Source organism: Panthera tigris, chromosome B4, assembly GCF_018350195.1.
Source record: "Panthera tigris isolate Pti1 chromosome B4, P.tigris_Pti1_mat1.1, whole genome shotgun sequence".
Taxonomy (NCBI): domain Eukaryota; kingdom Metazoa; phylum Chordata; class Mammalia; order Carnivora; family Felidae; genus Panthera; species Panthera tigris.
In genome coordinates, this window is record NC_056666.1 from 135,637,268 (window position 1) to 135,663,788 (window position 26,521).

Here is a 26,521-nt window from a genome sequence, read left to right on the forward strand (position 1 = left end):
CGTCCGCTGCTTGTGTCTGGTTTTTCTCTCCTGCGCTTAGGGGTCATCGGTTCGCGCCGGCCCGGTGCTGGGGGCTGGGACGCACAAGCTCCAGGAGCTTCCGATCGGACCAGGCCTGCTGGACAGCGGCGCTGTCTCAGGGGGTGGTGTCCTTAACGCTGCAGGGCGAGGGACCCGGGTGACCCTCGGCGGTGGCCGAGGGCTCGTGCTCCACGCTGGCCCTGCTGTGAGCCTTCCCTGCAGAAGTCATGGGGTGATTCGGGCGCCTCGAAAAGAATCTCCGATTGCTGCCCCAAAGAACCCAGGCTTCGGAGAATTGCCTGGTCCAAACCCGCTTTGTTCCCATGTGACTGCTGGCTGGTTAGTTCTCCCTCGCTTTCCACGGTGGGAACGTCCCTCCAGTTTCCCTCCCTAAAGAGCCACCTTCCTTAATCCAGGTTCGGTTGCCTGTAACTGGGGCCGCTGTAGTTGCTCGAGGCAGAAAGGAATCGAACGCAGGAAATGAGGTGGCCCCAGAGCCACGGGAAGGCTGGCGCGGCAGGCTGGGGACGGACCCCCACGGAGGACGCTTCGAACCGCACCGTGGTGCCGGCCGTCCCTGCCGTGACCAGGAGGCTGCTGAGTGGCTGCTGCCCCGCGGTTTCAATTTCGAGCCGGATACTTTCCGTCCGCCTCTCCAGATGCCTCTCCAGCGTTTTCCACGCTGGCCTCCCGGACTGCGTCCGTGAGCTGCCTTGCCTCTGGCTTCCGTTTGGACTTGGCCGGTGGGAGGCCCCGGCAGGAGGGAGCGTGGGGGAGAGGGAGCGAGGTCGGGGGGTTTGTACTCCAGGGCCGCCCCTCTGCGGGGCCACCGGGGTCGGAGGGCCCCTCTACCACACCCCTGGCTGGCGGATCTCTCTCTCTGGGCTCTGGTGTCCACTCTGGCCTCTGCCCCGTCGGGCCCTGGGGTCGTGATAACTCGCTCATATCGCTAGTCTTGGGCTGTGGCACCGTCTCTTCTGTGTTCCCTTAACCCGGCCCCGGGAGGCGCTTTGTCCAACACGCTTCAGTTTCCCTGCGTGGATGGGCCATCTCTGCCGGGACGTGGCGGTGCACCTGGCCCGGGAAGCAGGGGACGCAGGGCCACGCCGTGCCCGTCACACCTGCCCCAGCCAAGCGTGCAGCTGCCCGTCCCCACCATGCTGCAAACTGCCTCTGCCTCTTAGGCTGGTACCTCTGTGAGCAGCAACAGCAGGTACAACAGTACCTGCCTCGGAGGCCGGTTCCAGTAAACTTAAAGCCCTTAAGGGGCGCCTGGGTGGCTCAGTCCTCTGAGCGTCGGACTTCAGCTCAGGTCGTGATCTCACGGCTCATGAGTTCGCCAGCTCCCCGTGGCGGGGAGGTGGGGGTCCCTGGCCTCAGTGGCTGGCTTGGCTGGTGCTGCCACTTGGAGATGGGGCGACCGTGAGGGACTGCTGGGGTTGCGAGGCGGGGAGGGGAGAGGGAGAGAAGGAAGAAACGGCAACGCTGCGTCTCCTGCGAGGCATCTGAGGGCCCGGAGGTGTGGCTGGGTGGTTGGCGCTCGGGGGGCAGAGCTTTCCGTCGGGGCCATGGAGGCACCAGGCCCTGAGGCCCAGCGAGGAGGAAGCTCCCTGCAGACGCAGCCCAGCAGGCCCTGCGGAAGCCGCAGGCCCGGAGGAAGTGAGCAGCGTGGGGGGTGGGGGGACCCTGCCCTCCCCCGGCCCCTCCAGCCCCCAGGGTAGGAACTTACTTTTCTCTGGAAGCCGGTGATCACGATTTGAGCTCCGCGGCCTTCATTTCATGGCAGCCAGGTGAGTCTCAGCTCCCGGGAGCCCTGGGCTCGGGGCTCTCTGCCCGTCTGTAATGTTCAGGAGCGAGAGGGCGCAGAGGGAGGGCTCCGGGGGTGGGGGCTTGTGGCGGCCGACCCCAGAGAACACACCCTTAGCTGAGGGAGGGACTCGGGCCAAGCAAAGCCCTGAGCCCCTGTGCAACCCCCCCCACCGGCCACCCACGCGTAGAGAGGCGCATTTCCTCCCTCCCGGGGCCAGACAGAAGGGCACGATCCCACCTCCCTGGTAGCCAGGTGGACAGTCTCCCTTTCTCCGCACCATCTCCCCTGAGCGTCATCCGGCGTGGGGGGGGAAGAAAGGCCACCCCGTTTCAGATGAAGAAACTGAGGCCCAGGGCGGGGAGGGGCTGCCGGGGGAGGGGAGATACCCTGAACAGAGCTGGGGCAGACACCCCTCGTGTCCGCTCCACTGCCTTCGGTGAGCTCTGAGTCCGGCCCTGTCTTGTAAAGACCTTTAGGACCAGGAAGGGAGGGGATTCGCCCAAAGCCGCGTAGGGTGAGGAAGAGCAAGCCTGGAACCCGGGCCTCCTCCTAACCCCCAGGCAGGGCTCTTTCCTCTTCTCCGGCCACGTCCCTCGAGCCGAATCCTGTCCAGAAGGAGGCTTGGGAATTCGGGGGGCAGGACCGGTCCCACAGCTGTGGTCTCCCCCATCCTTCTGTTCGGGATGGGGCCTCAGAGGTTCCCCGCGGGCCGGCTGCTAGGGCGATGGGGTGGCCCTGCCAGTGTCCCCATCTTGCCACAGCTCTGGGTCCCGCTGCTGTAGCCAGGTTTCCCCGGTGGGGGGGGGGAAGGGGGAGGGCTGGAGCTGCCCCCCATTCTGCGGCCCCCATGTCTTTTTGGGGCCCGAAACGCTGGGGAAACGCAGGGGGCCGAAGAGGAGGGCAAAGCTGCCGGCTGAGCAGGAGAGGAAGTGAGCCCTGGGGCAACAGGAAGGAGGCCGGGCTGGCTTCTCCAGGGGCCCGTCCCGCGTGGGGTGAGCCCGGCCCCTGCCCAGAAGGAGCACACGAAGGGGGCCACACACACCCCTCGCGTGCCGGCCCCTCCCATGCTGACGTGCGCAGTGAGGCCCCCAAAGCGCAGAGAGGCTGAGCCCGCCGAGCCCCACCGTGGACAGCCTCGTTCCACGTCGGGCCAGGAGGGGCCAGGCCGCCCCCCGAGAGCCAGGCCCCCGTGGACTGGCAGCCGAGCCTGGGGGATGCCGCCATGCCAGCGTGGTCCCCGCATCGGAAGGCTGGTGGTGCCACTCCGTGCCCACCCGTCTCGGGCTCAGGGACCTGGAAGGGGCGGATCCAGTGCCCCCCTCGCCCTGCCCCCGTGGGAACTCAGGCACCGTAGATGTCACCCATCCGCGGATTCGCCTCACCCAGCCCTGCCGTACGCCCACCCCGGGCATCCCTCTGGAGCTTAACTCCAGGGTTTCCCCAGATCTTGACAAGCCCTCAGCCGCGGGCCTCCCTCCACCCCTGCGTCCTGCCAGAATGGGCCCCACGGCCTACTTCTCATCAGGGAGACCCGTCTCCTTGCCTAGGCAGCCCCCGCCCACTCCCCGTGCCTCATGGTCGGAGAGGAACCACGGCCCAGGGCCAGCGCGGGGCTCCTCGGATGGTGATGCCCCCCTGTCCCCTGCATCCCCCAGGGCCGGCAAGGCAGAAATGGAGCCGGAATCCTTGTACAACCTGCTGCAGCTCCCGAAGGCGGTGGGCCGGCCGGCGGAGGAGTTGCTCCCACAAGGTGCCGGGCCCAAGTGGGGCTGGGGGTCCGCGCGGGGCGGAGGGGCGGGTCTGCGGGCAGGTCCGGGCCCTGCCTTGCTTCCCAGGTTGTTAACCGAACACCCAATTTGTGCAGCCCCTGCCTATGCCTTCTGCTTTATCCTTGACAACTCCCACCCCCGCTTCTGGAAACTTTGGCAGGTACCCCCGTACCGCTCATAACCACACGTCTCGCGTTTGACGATGACACTGGTAACGCGATATTAACTGCTCCTACGAGCTGTGCACGTCCTACAAGCTGTACCTCGTTTATCGCTCTGAGGGTAGGCGTTCCTGCCTCCCTTGTATGCGCGAGGAAACTGAGGCCCAGTGAATAACGTGGCGGTGGCAGGGGACTCCGTTAACGCGGTGGAGCTGGGGTTGGGAACCCAAGGAGGGGAGCCCCAGCATTCAGGTTCCCCTCCCGCCGTGCCCTACTGGCAGATATCTGCAGAGATCTGACTTGGCAGGGGATGGGGGTTATCGATCTGCTTCCTTCACTCGTGTGGGTCCCTTTAAATAGTGGGTGGGCATAAGGGCGCCCGGGTGACTCAGACTTGGGCTCAGGTCACGACGTCCGTGAGTTCAAGCCCCGTGTTGGGCTCTGTGCTGATAGCTCAGAGCCTAGAGCCTGCTTTGGATTCTGTGTCCCCCTCTCTCTGCCCCCCCTCTCAAATATAAATAAACATGAAAAATTTTTTTCATGTTTATTTATATTTGAGAGAGACAGAGACAGAATGCGAGTGGGTTGGGGCAGAAAGAGAGGGAGGCACGGAATCCGAAGCATCTCCAGGCTCCGAGCTGTCAGCACAGAGCCCGATGCAGGGCTCAAACTCACGAACCGTGAGATCGTGACCTGAGCCGAAGTCAGAGGCTCAACCGACTGAGCCACCCAGGCGCCCCCCAAAAGTTTTTTAAAAAGTGGGTGGGCATAGGACGGGGCAATTCAATGGGTGTGGGTCCCCCGTTTAACAAATCTGTTTTCTGAGCTCGGGGAGTTTGTGGCCACTGCCCCTGAAACCTCCCTTCCCAAGGAGATGTTTGGAAAGGACAACGCAGGCACCCAAAGCTGTCAATCCCCCTGTTACAGAAAAGAGGCGAATCGGGAAGCAAGCCAAATGTCCCGCTCAGCAAGGGCGTTAAGTGAACTCACTAGAATTTATGGAACCTTTAAGACATAAATATGATGACGGAGGAAAAGTGTGACATCGTTGAAACGTAAGAGCAGAATGCAGCTTGAGCTAGACCCTGTGAATACAGCCTGAATTTTAAGATGGGCGATGTGGCCGAGAGACCCCAGAGCAGTGAGCGAGACCCTGGGGGCCGGGCGGGCATTGCCCAGAGTCGAGAAGCTGACTTCCTTAACTGCCTGGTGCTCTCTGTTTATAGATGGTTTAACGCTGGAAAGCATCACGAGCAAAACTGCCGTTAGCGGTGGGGCTGGGTTATTTGAAAAAATATTTATTTTGTGTTTTGCAGTGGATTTAGAAATGCTCAAAGTACTGGCAGGCACAGCTGGAACATGGGATGATTCAGAGCGGCAGGAAACCTGCTCCAGGAAGGAGCTGGCGGGGGGTGGGGGTGGGGTATCACCGGAGGCTTTCACCCACCCACCCGCTCCCCACACACCGGTCCAGAGACTGCCCGGGCCCAGCGTGTTAGATGTCCCCGCCTCTTGTCAGGAGATACGGGGCCGGGGAGAACTTGAAGGTTTTCAGATCATCTAGGAAAAGTCTCCAGCCGCGTCGTGGGAAGACAGAGGCGTTGCATTTTGTGAACCTGGGCAAGGCAGCGCCCCACGTGGTGGCTCAGTTTCCCCCATGTTCATCGAGACTAGATCCTCTCGGCCCTGCCATTTGTGGGTGCTGCGAGTCTAAGGCTTCGGGAAGCCGCTGACCAGAGGGGTCAGCCAGGGTGGTCTCGGCGTCCTGCCCGTGCCAGGGAGCCAGACAGACTGGGCTGAAATCCGCCGTGGCCCCCTGGTGCCCGGCCCCTGGGCTCGTGCGAGCCCCTCTGCTTGAGTACGTGGGTGGAATTGCCAGATAAAACCCAGGACACCCAGCTAACATTTGAATTTGAGGCAGGAAACGGTTTTCCAGGCGAACTGTGTATATTGTTGTGCCTGAGGATGAGCTGGTGCTCATGAGGGGAACCAGAGGGAAGGGCATTGGGGGGGGGGCTGGAACAGCACGGGCAAAGAAAGAGGTGTGGAGGACGAGGCGTGTCTGGGAGGACCAAGTCACTTTAGATGTTTGATGCTCAGTGTGTGTGTGTGTGTGTGTGTGTGTGTGTGTGTGTGTGTATCTACTACTGTGTGTCTGTGTATCTGTGTGTGCCTGTGCGTGTGCACGCGTGTGTATCAGTGACCGTGTCTGTGGATCTGTGTGGGCGCGCGTGTGATGCAGCAGGACCCAATTCCCCGGGTGTCGAGGTGCCAGGCTGCCCAGCCCCCCCCGCAGGGACCCCACACGCGTGTCATGCTCGCCTCTGCTTCCAGGAGAAAAGAAGAAGTACCTGCCACCCACCTCGCGGGGGGACCCCAAATTTGAAGAGCTGCAGAAGGTACAGCTCCTTCCACGGTCTCCCCCCTGCTTTCTCTGGGGGCAGCCTTTCCGTCCCCTTGGGGCGGGGTCTGTCCCGCTCCTCCCCTCTCTGACCTCAGCCTGGCGGGTGGTGACCCTGCAGGTCCCCGGGAGACCTGTCGAATGGCTACATGAGGGAACATTTATTGAGCACCGACTGTGTGCCTTTACGTAGATGATCCCCACACGCCTCACGACGGTTGAGAGGGCTCTGCCGTCCTGAATCCCGTGGAGTGAGTAGGAGGCTCAGAGGGGTGACCTGGCCTGGGGGGGACACAAGGCCGGCCAGCAGAGTTTGACCCAGGCCCCAAAGCTTGTGCACTTGCCCCTGCTCGGCTGCGCACGGCAGTGGAGAGCTGGCAAAATGGGCAGAACGGGGGGTGAGTCACCCGGGCCCCCCGCGTCTCTCGTTGGCTGGGAGGCTGTTGCTGCACCTGCTGGACCAGGCAGGTTCAGGCTCCGTTTTCGTCTGCCTCATTGCTTCAGTCTCCATGTGGCCTTTCTGGTGCCTCCTGCGGGGAGGCCTCCTGGCCTGCACCACCTTCCATCCCCCCAGACTGTGGCCGTTTTCCCGTCCCTTCCTCTCTCCCTCCCGTTCCCCGGCTCCCTCCATCCCACCTTCCCCACCGTCAGGCACTGGGACCCGAGGAGAACCAGCGAGGCCCTTCCTGGAAACCTGACAGGGTGCCGACACGTCTTAGTTGGGGCTCCTCCTGGAGCTTACCCTGAGAAGGATTTGGGCGCAGGTAGTGAGCCAGGAGGAAGGAAAGCAAGTGGGTGGGCCCCTCCGGGAGCAGGTGCAGAGACGGAGTAGCTGGGAGGTTGGCTCCCAAGTCCGGAGGAGCCGGCGCTGCTCCCTTAAAGGCACGGGGCCCTGCTTCCTGCGCTCCCGGCCTGTTGAACCCGGGCGGGGACGGACGCCCTGGCAGAGGTGCAGAGGGGAGCAGGGGTGTGTGCCTCGGTCGTGGAGTCTGGGGGATCAGGCGGGACCCCAGCAGCCCCTGTGTGGGTGTCCTGGGGCTGGTGCCACGGAGCACCATGAGCCAGGCGGCTTAAAGCAAGGGGAGTTGAAGGTCTCCCAGCCCGTAGGCCGGAAGTCCTCAATCGAGGTGTGGGCAGCGTGGGTCCCTCCCGGAGGTTCCGAGAGGGAACCCATCCCAGGCCTCTTGCCCGGCGTCAGGCGGCTCTGGCGCCCCTTGGCGCCTAGACTCGCCACTCGGGTCTCTGCCTCCCTTGTCACGGGGCCTCCTCTGTGTTTCCAAAGTCACGTCCCTCCTCTCCTTCTGGGCTCTCCCAGAAGTGCCTACTTAGATCCAGGTTTCTACCAACCGCCTCTTCAGGGCAATTCAGGCCTTTCCTGTCGAGGGCCTTCAAAACTCTTCCCATTATCCGGTTCCACGGCCACCTCCCCGCTCTCAGGTACTTGTTATGGTGGCCTTCCGGGACCAGCACCTTGCACAGGACAAACAGCACCCCCCCCCCCCCCCCCCGCCAGGGCCCAGGTTCCTGCTGAAGAGAAGCAGAGGGTCTTTGGGAAGTCAGACTGAGAGGGCAGGGAGGGCTTCCCGGAGGAGGTGACATTTGACCTGGCCTTGACGGATGGTATAGGAGCTGGCAGGTGGGAGGAGGGCCTTGCGGGTCAGAGCTGAGCCAGGTGGGGGACCCGGCGAGGAGTGGTCCCGGGCCAGCCATCCCCTTGGGGTCTTCAGGTGCTGATGGACTGGATCAATGCCAAGCTCCTCCCGGAGCACATCGTGGTCCGCAGCCTGGAGGAGGACATATTCGACGGGCTCATCTTGCACCACCTTTTCCGTAAGCGGCTGCTCCCAGGGTACATGGGCCTGGGCCCCAGCACACCGCCCCCCCTTGGCCCCTTCAGGCCCCGGGGGTGGACTCCTCAACAGCCGCCCCCTCCCCGTCGCCGTTGTGATGTCGGGCTTGGTCTGCGCACCTGCCTTCTGCCCACAAAGCCGTGAGGTCCCAGAGGGCAGGGGTATGCCCGATTCTGGTCCTCGGCTGACCTGGGGCCTGGCTCAGCAGCGCCCTTTGTGGGACCCTTGGTAGTTGGACAGAACGATCCTGCCAGCCCCTTCCCGAGCACCTGCCAAGGAGCAGGTGTGGTTAATCCTCAGAAAAACCCTATCCTCTTACTATCCCCATTTTATGGATGAGGAAAATGAGGCTCGGAGAGGCCTCGTCACTTGTCCAGCGTCTTGCAGTGGGGAAGGCGGGGGAGTCAGGGTCTGAGCTTAGGAGTCTAGGCCACCCTGCCTTGCGAGAAGGAAGTGCACGTAGCTGAGCAGAAGGCTAAGGTCAAGGTGAGGTGGGCCAGTGGAGGGCGGCTAGGAGGGCCGGGGCTCGCTCGGGTCACAGGGCTTGTGGTGGTGGAGGAGGCCTGGGGGGGGGCACGGTTCTCACCCCTCCCTCCCTGTCCTGCCTTTCTCGGTCTCTCCCCCCGACTCCCTCCTGGGCCCTCTCCCGATCTGCCCTCAGAGACGCTGACTGGGCTCCGGCTGGACGTGGAGGAGATGGCTCTCACGGTCCCCAACCAGAGGCGCAAGCTGGAGGCCGTCCTGGAGGCGGTCAACCGCAGCCTGCAGGCAGAAGATCAGCCGCTCAAGTGGAACATGGACGGTATGTGGGGCCTCGGCTGGGGCGGGGTCCCCGGGAGGGCGGGGGAGCCTGGGTCCCTGTGCAGCACCGGCCTCTTGTTTCCTCTGCCTCTGGGTGGGGGCACCCTGGGGGCTTCCAGGGAGCCTCCCGTGCAAAGTCGTGTACCCCTTTCGGGGCCAAGAGCCCCTACACGCTTCTGCGCCCCGGAGGTGTCGCCGCAGCAAAGCCCGCGGCCGTGTAACGGCATAAACGCGGTCAATGAGGCCCCTACTTTTGAGTTCCAAGCACCACGAGCTCCCACGTATCTCGTCAGATGGGTGCTACCGGTCTCGTTTCGTTAATTGATTTAAGCTCAACCCGCGGTGCCTGCTTTGGAGCGAATGGGAGCGAGCAAAGCCCCCACTCTGATCTCCGCCCCCTCCCCCATCTTCCAGATGAGAAAACTGAGGCTGAAGGGGTTGAGTGCCTTCTCCGAGGTTGGGAGGTGGTGATGTAACAGTTTTCAAGCCCAGTTTTTGTTGGGTTGCGTGCCTTCACCGCTGCATTTAACGTCCCGCTTTCAACAACTGATGGGCGTAACGTTGGCCCTGAATTAAGCCACACTCATCTGAAGCCAACGGTTTCTTGCACGGGGGCCCCCACTGTAGGGCCTCGAGCGGCTCAAAATTGTAAAGAGTGGCTGTCTCTGTGTCGAATGCCCCGTCCACTTGGGGAATTGTGCCCGTGGGCTGTATTCGCAGAGCAGGGTGATGAGAGCACAGGGTGGCTATTTTTGGTTCCGAATGAGTATCTCCAGCCCTCTGCCTTCCAGAAGGCTGGAGGCAGATCTCCTTGGTCTTCAGAGGGTTGTTGGGACAATATGGAGCCCTCCGTGTGGCCCCAGGTATCGGTGGCCCCTTCTGCTCTGACCTGTGCCCTCTCCCCTCCCAGCCATCTTCAACAAGGACCTGCTGGCCACCTTGCATCTCCTCGTGGCCCTGGCCAAGCGCTTCCAGCCCGACCTGCCCCTCCCGACCAACGTCCAGGTGGAGGTGATCACCATGGAGGTACGGGGCTGGGTGCTTGGGGGGACCCCTGTGTACAGGCTGAGCATCTTGGGTCCATATCACCGTACCCTGGATTAGGGGGTGCTGCGTGGGGAGGGGCTGAGCCAGGGTGTTTTCTTAGGAGCCTCAAGATATAGCACATCCCTCCAGGACTGCAGAGGGGCCTGGGCTGGAGCTGTGGGTGGAGATACTGAGAGTCCGTGGTGGCGGGGGGCATAGGGTCATGTGGTCACATGGTCACATGGGCCATAAGTGGTCATCTATCTGTTCATGGCCTTTCAGGAGCCTTCATAGTTTTGGCCCGGGCCACTGCGGTGTTGTCCCTCATTCACCAACGATGGCTGTGACCGTGCAAGGGAGCAAAGGGACCTGCAGGGTCCCCTTGCTCTAGCACGTGCACAACTGGTGCTGAAGCCCATGTCCCCGGAGCCCATGGCTTCTCCCTCAGGCAGAGTCTGAGCGTCACAAACGGGGCCCTCACCTTCTCCTGCTCCCCATTACTCCCTCCCCCAACTTCTGAGTGCCCGGATGAGCCATGGGGCTTCCCGTCTTGGAGCTTACGTTTCACTCAGATGAAATCATTCTTACTTCTTTCAAAACTGTTGATTAAAATTCTCCACTAAGCAGTGTCGTGACTTTGTTTATACTTCTGATATAAATCAGAGGTGACTTCATTCCTTCATTCCTTCACTCATTCACTTATTCATTAATCCATCCACCTACCTATCCACCCATCCATTTACCCATCCATCCATCTATCCCTTCACCATTCATCTATCCATCCACCCATCCACCCACTCATCCATCCACCATCTATCCACCATCCACCCACCATCCATCCATCCATCCATCCACCCACCAATCCATCCATCCATCCATCCATCCACCATCCATCCATCCATCCACCCACCTACCCACCCACCAATCCATCCATCCATCCATCCATCCATCCACCCACCCACCCACCTACCCACCCCCCAATCCATCCATCCACCCATCCACCCATCCATCCATCCATCCACCATCCATCCATCCATCCGCCATCCATCCATCCATCCATCCACCCACCTACCCACCCACCAATCCATCCATCCATCCATCCATCCATCCATCCATCCATCCGCCATCCATCCATCCATCCATCCATCAACCTACCTACCCACCCACCAATCCATCCATCCATCCATCCATCCACCATCCATCCACCCACCCATCCATCCATCCACCATCCATCCATCCACCCATCCATCCATCCACCCACCTACCCACCCACCAATCCATCCATCCACCCACCCATCCATCCATCCACCCTCCATCCATCCATCTGCCATCCATCCATCCATCCATCCATCCATCAACCTACCTACCCACCCACCAATCCATCCATCCATCCATCCACCATCCATCCATCCACCCATCCATCCATCCACCCACCTACCCACCCACCCATCCATCCATCCACCATCCATCCATCCACCCATCCATCCATCCACCCACCTACCCACCCACCAATCCATCCATCCATCCATCCATCCATCCATCCATCCATCCAGTCATTATTCATTTGTCATTCAGATCAACACATGTTTATTGACTCCCTGTGAGCCAGGGACTGAGTGAGACTCTGGGGATATCTGGGGAACAAGACAGACATTGTCCCCATCCTCATGGGGCCCAAGGCTCATGAGCAAGAAAGACAATTGAGCCAGGCCCCAGTGATGAGCACCGTCCAGGAGCCGCCCTGAGGAGGGAAAGAGGTAGAGTGAGCTGGGTTCTGGGGCTGCGCTGGCCACTACAGTCTTTCAGTGGCTGCTGGTGTGGGTCCCCGAGTTTTCTGGGATTACTCAATTTCTTCCCTGTTTTTCTTTCTTAGAGCACCAAAAGTGGTCTCAAGTCGGAGAAGTCGGTGGAACAGCTCACTGAATGCAGGTGAGGGGAGAGTCGGCTTGCAGCACAGGCCGAGCTATATTATTTGGGGAATGGGTAACAGGGCCTGAAGCTGGGGACAGATGTGCCCGCCCTTTGTGGGAGGGACCCTCACATCTCGCCACTTCCTCTCAGCCCCCAGAGGGCCTCCCTGACCCCTCAGCCCTGCCGGGCGCCTTTTCATCTTGCTGGGCCTCACAGGGCATGGCTCTGGCTGTTAGGCACGCCCCCCCTCCCCCCGCCAGCTCGTTTGTCCTCTGCACAAAAGCAAGCAGAGTTGGGGACAGAAGGAGCTGTGGCTCCCTGTCATGAGGTCACACTATAGCCATTGTGGGCCAGGAGGAATCTAGACCTGGGGTCACAGGACCCCGATGCCATGTCGCTTCCCAGAGCCTGGTGGCCGAGGGCTGGAGCCAAGGGCACCAGACACCAGCATTTATAGAGCACCTAGTGTGTGCGGGGCGGGTGGCTCTGTCCTTGGGTGTCCACGACAGCCAGCTGCTTACCTTTCGTGCGTCTGGACAAGCAGGTTGCTCCGCTAATGGGCTCTTCCCTCTGCCCTCCTGGAGGTAAAGCCTGGCTCTCTGTTTCAGGCTGCCCTCTCTACCCTGCACAGCCCAGTCCCCTGTTGAGGGCCTTGGTTGCAGGGGCCACCCGGCCCTCCTGGGACAGCTTGACCCACTTTGGGCCCAGAACCTTGCTTCGAAGGGGTGTGGCTGGGGTGGAAAATTTGACACAAGGTCGAAGACAAACCATTCAGAACAAGAGAAACAGAGTGAAAGAAGCCAGACGCAGAAGAGAGCGTGATTTCATTACACGGGCTCCCAGAATAGGCAAAACCAGTTCACAGCAGGAGGAATCAGGGCAGGGGTGATCTTTGGTGGGGGGGCGGGGAGCGGGGGCGGGGGAGAGCACATAGGGGTGCCGGGAAAGGTCTGTATCTTGTTGGGTGCTGATCACACAGGTGCGTGCAAAAAACGCACGCGCCTTAATCGTACAATTTGTGTGCTTTCTTGTATACCGCCCACCCGAACTAAAACAACAACCACAGAAATGACAAAATCCAGACACAACTAGGTGTGGAAGCCTCCAGGGTGGGGTGTGGGCCTCTTTCTGCCCGCGCCCTGCGCAAGGGCCCTGCCTGCTTACGAACTGCAGGGAAGAAGGGAGCTCGCCCGTTTCTCTGTCAACCTTGCTAGTGCTGAGTCTTGTCGTAATAAGAAACTACAGGTCTGAGGATATTTTTTAACCACGTGTTTACCTTTCTCCCCCCTGCAATTGTCCCTTTAGCACAGACAAGGACCTAGCTACCAGTGAGTACTTTTCCCACCGGGTGTGTGTTAAAACAGACGGGAGGATGAAGGGTCACTTGCTGGGTGTTCTCTGCTCTTGCCTCTGCCCCCCGCTACTTGTATCTCAAGCCTTCTTCTGCTCCATTTGTCCCTTCTTCTCTCCGTCAGTCTGTCCCAGGATCGGGCTGTTTCCTCTCACGATACTGCTCGAACGGCAGGGAGAGGTTTACAGTTCCTGCCGGTGGTCATGGTAGAGTTGTTATGAACGTGTGGGCTCTGAAGCCACATGGCCCGGGTTCAGACACTAACGTGTCCTCTTGTTAGCCATGTGAACTTGGGCAAGTGACATAACCTGTCTGTGTCTCAGCTTTCTCATCTGTAAAATGAGATTAATAATGGCACCCACCTCTTGGACTGGTGAGGAGGGTTAAAAGATGATTTGTGAATGTGTTTAGCCCAGAGTGGGTGCCCCATAGTGACTGTGCAGTGGTGTGGCCACTTTTGTGACAGACATCTTCCCCTATTGAGAGATTGGTCCATCCATTTCTTCTTTCATTCATTCACTCAGTTGGCCTAGTCGGCTGTTCATCCATCCATCCATCCATCCATCCATCCATCCATCCACCTACCCACCCACCAATGTATTCTTCCATCCATCCATCCATTCACCAATCCATCTGTCCATCCATCCATCCATCTACCTACCCACCCACCAATCCATCCATCCATCCATCCATCCATCCATCCATCCATCCATCTATCCATCCACCTACCCACCCACCAATCTATCCGTCCATCCATCCATCCATCCATCCATCCATCCATCCATCCACCTACCCACCCACCAGTCTATCCATCCATCCATCCATCCATCTATCCATCCACCTACCCACCCACCAACCTATCCATCCATCCGTCCATTCACCAATCCATCTGTCCATCCACCCACCCAACCACCAATCTATCCATCCATCCATCCATCCATCCATCCATCCATCCATCCATTCACCAATCCATCCATCTATCCACCAATCTATTTGGCCATCCATACACCAGTCCACATCATCCACCCACCCACCCACCCACCCACCAAATTACCCATCCGTCCACCCACCCACCAATCCATCTGTCCACACACACCCCACCAGTCCATCCATCATCCATCCATCCTAACATGATTTTTCTCCCTGAACCCTCCCCACTTAGAACACAGCTCTGTATGGGCAGGGGGTTCCATGAGGGGTGCTTCACCTGCAAAGGTGGAAATAATGATCTTTGAGGGGCTTCTGAGAACAGGCTGAGGGAAGATGAGTGGGAGAAGGAAGGGAAAGGGAGGTGCAGGGAGGCTGGCCAACGTGTGTGTGTGTGTGTGTGTGTGTGTGTGTGTGTGTGTGTGTGCAGGGCAGCATGAGGACATGGGGTGTTGCTCGGGGGGCAGTGTTTGTCAGGGGGCAGCATGAGGGTGGGTCACATGGTGAGGGGAAAGGAGCCGGACCTCCCCACCACCCCGTCTAGCACATTCATGCTGTTCTGGCTCATGTCAACCGAGCACACATTCGCCTCCCCGTTTCCTGGCTCCTTCAGAGACCCGATTTCCCTGGCCACCCAGGCCAAGGGGTCCGAAGGGACTGGTGTCTCCACCATGATTCCTGGTGCACGATGCTATCTGGTGCTACCTTTTCCCTTTCACTAATGAGAGAACCGAGGCACAGAGAGGTGAAGTGACTTGCTCAGAGTTGCACAGCTGCTGAGCATCAGCATCTGAAGGTAAATCCTTCTAGCCAGCTTGGGCACTCGGTGCCCGAGGACCCATCTTCCCTGGGGAGATGTGTTGGCTGCAAATATGAGGAGGGCTGCTTGTGGGAAAAGGGCATTTGGCTGAGGACTCGGGTGTCTGAGGCGGGACAGGCCCGGGGCTGCCAAGATGCCCCCTTTGTTCCTAAACCAGGCAGGCGTGACTCAGCTGCTGAGGGTGCTGGCCTTTGGCACGACGCGGGGCTCCGTGCCCTCATTCTGCCAATCCAGGAATGCGGGGGAGGAGACCCGCGGGCCAAGTGTCCGTCTGGGGCTGGGCCCTGCTCGGTCACCTACGGCAGCTCCCTGGGCTCCGTGGGCCTGTGGGTGGAGGGGGGGAATGGGGACGAAGGAGAGAAGCTTTCCAGGGGGAGGAGCGGTGGCTGAGCAGACGCACAGGCATCCACGGCAGAAAGGATGACCTTTTTTTGTTTTGTTTTATTTTTAAAGTTTTGTTTATTTATTTATTTAGAAAGAGAGAGAACACGAGTAGGGGAAGGGCAGAGAGAGAGGGGGAGAGAGAGAGAGAGAGAGAGAGAGAGAGAGAGAGAGAGAGAGAATCCCAAGCAGGCTCTGAGCTGTCAGCACAGAGCCCGATGCAGGGCTCGAACTCACGAACCGTGAGATCATGACCTGAGCCAAGACTCGGATGCGTAACCGATGGAGCCACCCGGGTGCCCCGAGATGAAGTTTATCGAGGTCCTACTGTGTGCCCAGCCGCCGAGCCAAGTGCGTTATCTGGTACCAAATCTCATCTTTGCGAAGACGCCTTCTAGTAGGTATGATCAGCCATAAAGGGCCAGAGAGGGCAGGCGACTCCCCCTGGGCTACACGGCCAGGGGCGCAGGGACAAAGACACAGGCCCGTGTTTTAATTCAAGAACCGTTGCGATGACACTACATCTCTCTGCGGACGGGGTATTCTGAGAAACTTTTATGGAAATGCGTCCCTGTTTGGCGCAAGGATAATAGCATCGTAATGAGGTGTTTATTGGATCTGTCTGCAGACGACGTCTTTGATGAATTATTTAAACTGGCTCCGGAGAAAGTGAGCGCTGTGAAGGAGGTAAGAGAGATCAAAGCTCCCAGTCACTCTCCCGCCCGTCTGCCTCGTGTCCTGGGGGGTGCAGGGGAAGGGGCAAGGCCCTCGCTCCTCACCTGCTGTGCTTCGGGTGCCATGCGGGGGGGCTTTCTGTCCCCCCCTCCCCCAAAGCGGAAGGCGGAAAACCTGAGCCCCGGGCCCGACGTCCGTGCTCTTCCTTGTGTAGGCCATTGTGAACTTTGTCAACCAGAAGCTGGATCGCCTGGGCCTGTCTGTGCAGAATCTGGACACCCAGGTAGGGTCTCAGGTGCAGGGTCCCCGGGTAGGGCAGGGTCACGGGGTGCAGGTGGGGAAGAGGGTCCTGCGGGGCACGGGGAGCCTCGATCCGCCCCCGCGGGGCCTGCGATGTGTCACCTCTTGGAGACCTGGCGCCTCTCCGATGGCGGACGTAGCTGGTAGGTAGGCAGCCTCACCCACCAGGGACACCGTGGGGATCTCGTGAGGCAGGGACCGTGGGTGTGTTTTACGCAGGGGCTCACCTATGCCGTGGGAGCTCTCCTGGTGTCATTGCGTCTGCTCACGGCTTTGAGCTAGCTGCCGGGCGTTGTCTTAGGTTCCGCCACAGCCCTGAATCTGTGGGCCCCTCGGCTGCTCGGCCCCCCGGGGCTGACCTACACCTAGTCCCCGCGTGGGGCAGGAGCCATATCTTGCACGGTCGGCATCGGCCTTCTGCGGGGGGCCACGGTTTTCCGTGAGGATGCTGTGCACCTGCGATACTCCCTCAGCACGGAGGGGAGCGGGGAAGCCGACGGGCTGGTCGCCGGCGCGGGGCCTTCTGGCGGTGACGGAGCCCCCTGGACACCAGACACATCAACCCGCCGTGGCGGGGTCGGTGCTGGGCCACCCGGGTTCTGCTCACGCGCCACGGTGGCGGTGGGGGAGGGAGGCGGAAGTCAGGTCTGGTCCCTGGTGGACCGAACGACTTGTGGTGACTTCAGCCAGAGGTGCTGACTTCTCAGACACACCCTGACGTTAGCCAGAGACGGGCGGGGTGTGATCTGCTCCCGTGCCTGGTTTCTAAAGCCAGTAAAGCCCTCACTATGCGCCAGGCTCTGCGCACTCATTGACTCCCCCTGACAGTCCCCGAGGTGGGAACAGATACTGCCCCGTTTTATACAGGAGGACGCTAAGACACAGAGATGTTAATTAACTCGCCCAAGGTCACACAGCGATAGAGCAGAAGACCTGGGATTCGAACCCAGGGTGCCGAGGCCACAGTGTGTCCTCATCACCATGTCACATGGTGGCCACGTGAGAAGCCTGTGTGTGATGTGGCGTGGTGACGTGGCAGGGCGGACATACGAGGCTCGGAAGCCAGGTGGACACGTGTGGCCCCTGGGCTTCAAGGACACCGCCTCCACGTTGTCTGCACGGCCTTGGTTTGGACTTCTGTGGACCTCGGACCCCTCTTCTTTTACAACGAGCGTAAGGATACGAGCCTCGTGGACCTGGGAGTAAAGATTCAAGACAAGCGGCCCCCGGAGTTGACTCCGCTCCCTGACACGCTGTGGACACGCAGTAGACGACGAATTGGGGGTCTCGGTGTCGTTCATGTGGGTGTGAACAGGATGATCCTGTGGACGTCTCTCTTCCTCGATGAAATCATGGCGCTTGGAAAATACTGGCTTGGGTGACGATGATGTGTAGAGACTGTCGGATAAAGGGGTAGTGGAAGCCTCTGGTATTTCGGGGATGTTACGGGGGCACATCAGCAGGAAAGATTTCAGGCCAAACGAATAACGGCGAAACAGACCTCGTAGGAGGGAATTCTGTTAAGGACGTCGAGCTCGAGGGGCGGTTTTCCCTCCAACATCCAGTCTTGCGTCTGGTATCTTTGAAGAGATTGAGTAGGTTGATATGAGCTTACGACATGCGGGTGGCGGGGCGACGCTTTGTCCCTGAGCGTACAGACAGCGCAGACGGAAATATTAATGTGGCGGCCAGCGACACGAGCCCACCGTGCTGAGGAATGATGTTACGCTCGACTCCGTTTTCTCCTGTGGCTCTGTCGCTCGCGGAGCGGGGGTGTGGTTTCAAAGGCGACATCCGGCTATCTCCCAGCTAATGGAAAGACAGCTTATTTTATTGGGCGTGTGCTTTGCGCCAGGCAGTGGATAACTGCTTCCTCCCTGCCGCCGCCCATGTTTACAACACGCGGCAAGGGGCATGGTCGGGGGTGTCGTCCTTGAGTCGCAGAAAGGCAGCCTCCCGCAGCGCCACTCCGCCCGCCGAAGGCGGCGCGGGACCCGTGCGGCCTCTGCCCCCCGTGCTTCTCCTTTGCAGTTTGCAGACGGGGTCCTCTTACTCTTGCTGATTGGACAACTGGAAGGCTTCTTCCTGCACTTGAAGGAGTTCTACCTCACTCCCACCTGTCCTGCGGAAATGGTGAGTTCTCCAGAGGTTTCCTTGAGGGTCTGTTCCTGAATGGACAGACTTGTGAAATTGACAATACCAGTCTCCTTATTCACTTCCAGGTGAAGTGAAGCATGGAGGGGAAGTTTGGTCATCCACGTGTCTACGCATCCATTCACCCATCCATTCAATGCATTCACCCATTCACCTGCCTGGCCATCCATTCATCTGCCTATTTATCTTCTCATCCATCCACTCATCCATCCATCCATCCACCCACTCATCCATCCATCCACCCAACCATCCATCCATCCATCCATCCATCCATCCATCCATCCACCCAACCATCCATCCATCCATCCACCCAACCATCCATCCATCTATCCATCCATCCATCCATCCATCCATCCATCCATCCACACACTCATCCATCCATCCACCCAACCATCCATCCATCCATCCATCCATCCATCCATCCATCCACACACTCATCCATCCATCCACCCAACCATCCATCCATCCATCCATCCATCCATCCACCCACTCATCCATCCATCCATCCACCCATCCATCCATCCATCCATCCATCCATCCACACACTCATCCATCCATCCATCCACCCAACCATCCATCCATCTATCCATCCATCCATCCATCCATCCATCCACACACTCATCCATCCATCCACCCAACCATCCATCCATCCATCCATCCATCCATCCATCCACACACTCATCCATCCATCCATCCACCCAACCATCCATCCATCTATCCATCCATCCATCCATCCATCCACACACTCATCCATCCATCCACCCAACCATCCATCCATCCATCCACACACTCATCCATCCATCCACCCAACCATCCATCCATCCATCCATCCATCCATCCATCCATCCACACACTCATCCATCCATCCATCCACCCAACCATCCATCCATCCATCCACCCATCCATCCACACACTCATCCATCCATCCACCCAACCATCCATCCATCCATCCATCCATCCATCCATCCATCCATCCACACACTCATCCATCCATCCACCCAACTATCCATCCATCCATCCATCCATCCATCCATCCATCCATCCACACACTCATCCATCCATCCATCCACCCAACCATCCATCCATCTATCCATCCATCCATCCATCCATCCATCCATCCATCCATCCACACACTCATCCATCCATCCACCCAACCATCCATCCATCCATCCATCCATCCATCCATCCATCCATCCACACACTCATCCATCCATCCACCCAACCATCCATCCATCCATCCATCCACACACTCATCCATCCATCCATCCACCCAACCATCCATCCATCTATCCATCCATCCATCCATCCATCCATCCACACACTCATCCACACACTCATCCATCCATCCATCCACCCAACCATCCATCCATCTATCCATCCATCCATCCATCCATCCATCCATCCACACACTCATCCATCCATTTATCCATCCATCCATCCATCCATCCACCCATCCATCCATCCACCCATCCATCCATCCACCCATCCATCCACCCATCCATCCATCCATCCACCCATCCATCCATCCACCCATCCATCCACCCAACCATCCATCCATCCATCCACCCATCCATCCATCCACCCATCCATCCACCCAACCATCCATCCATCCATCCATCCACCCATCCATCCATCCACCCATCCATCCACCCAACCATCCATCCATCCATCCATCCATCCATCCATCCATCCATCCACACACTCATCCATCCATCCATCCATCCATCCATCCATCCATCCATCCACATATCCATCCATCCATCCATCCATCCATCCATCCATCCATCCATCCACACACTCATCCATCCATCCACCCATCCATCCATCCAGCCAGCCAGCCAGCCAGCCATCCATCCACCCTCACACCAATCCATTGACTTGCCTATTTGCTTATCTGCCAGTTCATCCACTCACTCACCTGCCTGGCCATCCCTTCATCTGCCTATTTATCTGCTCATCCATCCACCCACCCACCCACCCACCCACCCATTCATCCATCCCAAAGAAGGAATTCCGTCCCCTTTGGCATGGCTGCGTCACCGGGGAGGGTGAGAGCCACAGTTCCGGGGTTGGATCAGACCTCGTGGCCTGCCTGGGGTGGGGGTGGGGGGCCGCTGGACTCCATCCTGGCTTGGCCGCCCCCCCCCCCAACACACACCCTGGTCCCTTCCTCCAGGCCCCTCCCCACACATCCACAGCCCTGTCCATCCGTGTCCCACCGACTCCTGGTCTCAGCGTCAGAGCCTACCCGCAGCCCGGTTCTCTCGCGTCTCCAGGCCTTTTGCCCAGATGGCTCCTCTGCCTACCCTGCCTCCTGCTTCGTTCCCACCTGCTTAGCCGGGCTGTCGGTTCCGACCACCTCCGTGGCTCATCCAGGCTCCTCGGTGTTTCATAGGCCCCCGAACCACAGCTGTGCTCACATCCTACTTCTGGCCTCACCTGGCCCTTTACCCCATTTCATCCCCACCCTGCACCCTTGCTGGGGGACAGGGCAGGGGTTGTGTCTCCATTCGACAGAGGGGAAAGCTGAGGCCCAGAGAGGCTCTGGGGCTTGCCCAGGACCACTCCGCTGCTCAGTGGCAGGTCTGACACGAGCACTGGCCTTCTGACCCTCAGCCTGCTCTTCTCCCCCTTGCACCACGGAGACGCGGTCTTCAGTGGGCACGGCCTCCACCTTCCCAGGAGGCAGGAGCGTGCTTGACTGGAAGATTGATTCGGGGCTCAGACTCTCAAGGGCTCGGCTCTAGGGTGAGGAGCTAATCGGCTGGAGCCATGCAGCGTTTGTGGTTCTAGAGGTAGGAGCAGGAACAGTGGGCTCACTGTTTGCCTCCAAAGCCAGAGCCTTCTCCCGGTTTCTGGGGAGTCAGGGTGAGCCCTAAGGGAGGCAGAGGGGGTGTGAGCCTCTCCGTGGCCAAGAGGGAGTCTTGCCCGAAGCTGCCGGAAGGCTCAGGAGGGTCAGAGCCCAGCCGGGGCGGTGGTGTTCGCCCTGCACCCAGAAGGCAGGACACGGAGGCAGGAGAAGGCAGGAGAGCGGGGAGGCGGATGGAGAAGTGAGGGCCACACGCAGGCCAGGGAGCCTTGGGAAGGGGCGCAGAACCAAGACCCGGGACGGCACAGGGGTCCCCTCTTTGTTCCTCGGCTGTCGGGCTCCATGGGGACTTCAAAGCCTCCTCCCCGCAATCGGCACCCTCACAAACCCCATTACGAGCCAGGGACAAACGTCCTGACTCCTCACGTCCCTGGGTGCCGTCAGCCTGCTGAACCCACCGATTTTAGAATCAGCTTCCCGCGATGAGCCACATTCCACACAGGGGAAGAGAAGCGGCCTCTGAGCTCAGACCCCCCAAGAATGGATTTTTACTGTGGGAGGTCTCAGCTGCGGGAGGGTGTGGCCAAATTGCCGAGAGGTCATTAGCTGAAGAGGGCGGGAGCGCCAGCCCTTTGCCGACGGTAGGACACCCGAGGCACCCTGATCTTGGCGCAGCGGCCCCTCCACGTTGGCGGTCTCCTTATCAGCCCTTCCTGGCCACCGGTGTTTTCGCGAGACTGTCATTCCTTTCGGGAAGACGAGCTCTAGGGACGGAGGGAGGGAGGCGACGGTCTGCTCTGCCGTAAGCAAAACACCAGTTCCGGGAATCGTGGGCCTCCTCCCACGTTCAGTTATTTCTCCCCGGGGGGATTTGAGCGCATCCTCCTGGGTTACAACCTTCCCCCCGCTCCGTGCAACGTGGTGCCTCTGTCACCATCTCACCGTGCACGGAAGCGAGGTGACGCTTAGGGGGGAGCGCGGGAGACGGATCTGGAGCCTGCGGCAGCTCCGCGGGGCTCGGGTCGAGCACGGGCTTGACAGGTTGAAGCAAGTGTGGTCGTTCTCGCAGTGTGGATGGTGGCGGTTCTCAAAGCACAAATTCCATGGGGGCAGGGAGCGGGGTGGGGGGTGATTTTGCCCTTGTCTCACAGCCAGCCCACAGTAGGTGCTCACAATTATTTTTTAAATAAGGGAATGGACCAAGTGTTTCCAAAACACTGGTCCCCTGAGGGGCCCCATGACAAGTGGATCCTACGGTCAAATAACTTGGGCAACCACACGTTGTCTGGAAGGTTCACAGTACGCCGTAGACAGTCAAGGCTCTGAGAAGTCCCGCAGCGAAGGATTTCCATCGTATTTTTAGCTAACCTTTCCCCAACCCGTTTGGTCACAGACGCCCTTTCCCTCTATGCCCTGGGTCATGCTCTGGGAGACGCCGGTGTGGAGAGTGAGTCCGTCAAAGGCAGGGCTGGGAGGCGGGAGAGCACTGTGCCGAGGGTCCAGTCTCAGCCTCTCATTCTGACGCTTACCTCGTGGGCAGCCGGTGACTAGTGTTCACGATGAGAATGTGAACAACAGCGGCCCTCATTTTTTCAGAATATTCCGGGCTGGGGGGAATCCTTGGGGACACAGTGACAGCAGCGAGCAATGGAGCCGTGACCTGCTCCCTCTGAGACTTCCTACCTGCGTCCGCACGGCCCCAGTGGTGTGTCCCACCTGCCCGGGGGCCTCGGCACCACTGACAGCCTGGGGCTCCTCCTGACCGGCTACAGCGCCGCCCCTCTCCCACTCTTGCGTCTCGGACCCCCCACCCCCCTGCCCGGGTCTCTGTCCATTCTCTGCGGCAACACCTCTCCCCGTGGAGAGGGACCCCACAGACGGCCCGCCTTGTCCCCGCACAGCCTGCCGCGACCAGCCACCAGGGAGCGCTCCGCCCCTTGCCCCAGGTTGCAGCGGGAGTCCTGGGGTGGGGGGTGGGGTGGAAGGTTCTCCCCGGCCCCGCCCAGTGTCCTCGGACCAGGACGGGGTAACCCACACCCCGCCCTCCCTCGGGAGAGCTCTCTTAGGGGCTTCGAGCCCCATCCAGGTCGCAAGAGTCCTCCTACCCAGAGCCACTGGGAGGCCACCGGGCTGGGCCGGCTTCCCCAAGTGGCCTTGCTCGGCTGTTCCTCTGCCCGCTGGGCCTCTAGGCCACCGGTGAGGTTGCCATGGGGACCGTGGGAAGCAGGCCACGCGGCGGGGATGGGGCCGCATGGCTGGCCGCCAGTCGAGGCCTTCCGGGGCCCACGGTCGCCCTGTCGGGGGCTGAGACCATTGAAGGGAGGGCCTGCTTGAAGTCACAGTGAATGAGGGGTTTAGCTGCCTTCAGACCTGCTTCACCCCACCCCACGCCGTTGCCGTCACCCCACACCATCTCCTTCTAAGACACCAGGCTGCTGCCCCAAGAAGGGAAGGGACTTTTTGATCGTATCGAGGCCCCAGGGAGAAACTAGCCGTGAACAGGGAAATCTCCGCTAACAGAGCGTCTCTTCAGGGCTCCCCAGGGCGCCCCGCCCAGCATCCCGGATCGGGACACGGGGGAAATGGTGGGGACCCCGCTCTGCAGGGGCGCAAGGCAGGCCGGGGGAGCCTGGAGGTTGCCCGGCGACCGAGCAGGGGTCTGAGCCCAGGTGGGCCTGGGCAGGGGCGCTGCTCCAGCCTCCAGCCTGCTTTGCCCGGACATCAGAGTGAGACGGACCTGGTTCTGACGCTCTCCGTCTTGTAAGCTCAGAGGAGCCCCTTGGCCACTCAGAACCTCAGTTTCCCCATCTGTGCGTTGCCCCTGGAACTGAGCTGCTTCTGGTGGCGTCTCCGTTGCCCACAGCGTTGGGGCTGCATCAGAAAAGGTCAGGATAAACCCGTGTTCCTTTCCCTGGCTACGTCCCCTCCCTTGGCAGGACTTACCTGTAGACGTCACCTCCCCCAGGAAGCCCTCCCTGACGTCCGGACTAGATGCCCCTCGCCATAACTGCCTTTCCCACTCGGGGTGGACTCCTTGAGTGGTGGGCGGGCCTGGTACTTGGGGACCAGCACCTGGGTGGAGGCTCCCTCATTTTGCCAACATCTGGTGGGGTCTTATCACAGCTGCACAATGTCACCCTGGCCCTGGAGCTGCTCAAGGACGAAGGCCTGCTCAGCTACCCCATCAACCCCGAAGGTGAGGGTGCGGCTCGAGGGGGTGCCGCGGTGTCAGGGGACAGCATGTGGCCGTGCGGTCCCCTTGCGTGGCATGGCAGACACCGAGCCTCTTCAGGGACTTCCTATGAGGGGGTGCGGTGCCCACAGCTTCCACCAGCCCCAGTGGGGGAGGGGTCACAGGGAGAGGAGACCGGGGATTGGGGACCCTGGGGCAGGCTGTCCCGACAGGCGTGGGGGGCACTGGGGTGCAGGGGAGGAACAGGGAGGCAGGGCCACGCGAGGGTCCTGGGACTCAGGCCTGGCGTGACCAGCTGTCCCGTTGGACAGGGATTCCCCACCCCCCGGGTTTAGCACGGAAGTCCCGTGTCCCAGGAAGCCACTGGGTCCCGGGCAACAGTGGGACGGTGGTCACCCCCTCCCCACCCCCGCCTAGGCCTGACCGGCTGTCCCGTTCTCCTCTGCCCTGCAGACATCGTGAACAAGGACACCAAGAGCACGTTACGCGTCCTCTACAGCCTGTTTCGCAAGCACAAGCTGAAAGAAAACGCCGACAGCACGCCCCGTGGATCCCCGAATTAACTGTCACTGCCCCCCCAAAGCTGCTTCTCTGAGCCTGCTTGCAGGACCCAAGGGAGGGCCCAAGGGCCACAGAGGGACCTCCCCCACCATACAGCCGGCTGCCCTCTGTTTCCCTGTGTGTCTGTGGCACGCCTGCCCCTTCCCCCCATCCCTGATCCGTGTTTCCATCCGAATATCTTTGAATTCACTAGGCCTGGATCTGTTTTGAACCAACCTCTGGCCTCACTCAGTTTACAGTAACTAATGTAGTTCTGGGAGGGATCGGGGGAGCCTGCGGTGCCCTGGGAAGGACCCTTCAATATGCATAAGTATGAGCTGACCCCCCAAAGCAGTTCCCCTTTCCGTGGGGCGGGGCGTGGAAGGTTCTCAGAGCCTCATCTCTGAGGGCATCCGTGGGAGCAGCGAAGAGACCAATGATGCTGACCTTCACTCGGGCTCCTGCGTCCGACTTTGGGAGCAGAAAGGACTCTCAGGTGTCAGGGCTGAAGATCGGAGGCCCCAGCCTGCCTCTGTCTCAGCGTGATGGGCCCCGGGATCACCATCCAGAGGCAGGAGTCTCACCTGGCCCCCAAACCAAGCCCCCGAGCCCCTTGGGGGAAGTTAATCCACTTACTTGCCAGAGGAGCCATGGCCCAGAGCCACCCCTGCAGCTCGATGGTGAGCCTTGCCCGGAAGTCACAAAGGAGAAATCTTTGTGGCTGACGGGTAGGTCGGATGGTCTCCTGGTCTGTCCCCAGGGATGTGCCATCACGTCACGCTGTCTCTGGTGAGAACTGGCCCTTGCTGCCTGTGTTTCTCAAAGAACAAGTCCCTGCAGGGGGGTGGAACGTGGCCATCCCAGGAGCTGACGTGTGGCGGGAACCAGCCAGGACAAGGCACAGGGGGTGGGGGTCGGGGCTGGCAAGGGGACGACTGAGCTGGGCACCCCCAGGGCTGCCTCTCCCCTGCCCTCCGGCTCCGGGCCCCCGCTGGGTCTGGGGTTGTACCAGTTTGACAGCCTTGGATCTGGGGGCGGGGGTGGGGGGCTTTGGGGTGGGGGGCTTGTGGCGTGTGGGAGGACGTCCCATGGGGTGTGGCATCAGGAGATGGTGTCTGAGGGTGAGACGGTCTCAAGAGGTCTCTCTTCCACCCCACCCCCGTCCACCTGCTCCCCTCCCCTCTGGACTCACAGGCGATTAGGTATAGAGGAGTTCGAGAGGGTGGGGCCCCGTGATGGGATTAGCGTCCTAATGAGAAGGGGGAGAGACACCAGGGCTCTCTCTCTCTCTCTCTCTCTCTCTGCGCGTGAAGACCCAGCCAGAAAGTGGCCATCTGCAAGCCGCGAGGAGGCCTCTCACCAGGAGCTGAACCTGCCGGCACCTTGACCTCGCACTTCCAGCCTCTAGAACCATGAGCGATGAATGTCTGGCGTCTAAGCCCCCCGGTCTGCCGTGTGCTGTCACAGCAGCCTGAGCTGACCAACCCGGATTCCCCAGACCGTCATTCCTCAGGGAAGTAAAACCACCGGACAGCCCGCTGCGCACCTCCCGTCACGGCCAAGTTGAAGAGTCTGACGACATCAAGTGTGGGCACGGACACACGTTGCGGGTGGGGATGCG

The 26,521-nt window shown here is 60.1% G+C and overlaps 1 protein-coding gene across 1 annotated transcript; it reads left to right on the plus strand.

The window, feature by feature from the left end:
* The first annotated feature begins 1,461 nt into the window (after positions 1–1,461).
* PARVG (parvin gamma) lies at positions 1,462–25,136 on the plus strand. The gene is made up of 13 exons (XM_007096316.3): positions 1,462–1,811; positions 3,487–3,581; positions 6,096–6,160; positions 7,890–7,992; positions 8,674–8,814; positions 9,724–9,839; positions 11,713–11,768; positions 13,056–13,078; positions 15,858–15,916; positions 16,119–16,187; positions 18,236–18,337; positions 24,291–24,363; positions 24,814–25,136. The coding sequence occupies exons 1-13, from the start codon at positions 1,801–1,803 to the stop codon at positions 24,921–24,923; spliced, it is 1,023 nt and encodes a 340-aa protein (XP_007096378.1). The 5' UTR covers positions 1,462–1,800; the 3' UTR covers positions 24,924–25,136.
* Positions 25,137–26,521: the final 1,385 nt, after the last annotated feature.

Coding starts and splice junctions, on each gene's coding strand:
- PARVG (XM_007096316.3), top strand. Junction 3,582..6,095: donor GGAGGAGTTGCTCCCACAAG/GTGCCGGGCCCA, acceptor CTCTGCTTCCAG/GAGAAAAGAAGAAGTACCTG. Junction 6,161..7,889: donor AATTTGAAGAGCTGCAGAAG/GTACAGCTCCTT, acceptor TGGGGTCTTCAG/GTGCTGATGGACTGGATCAA.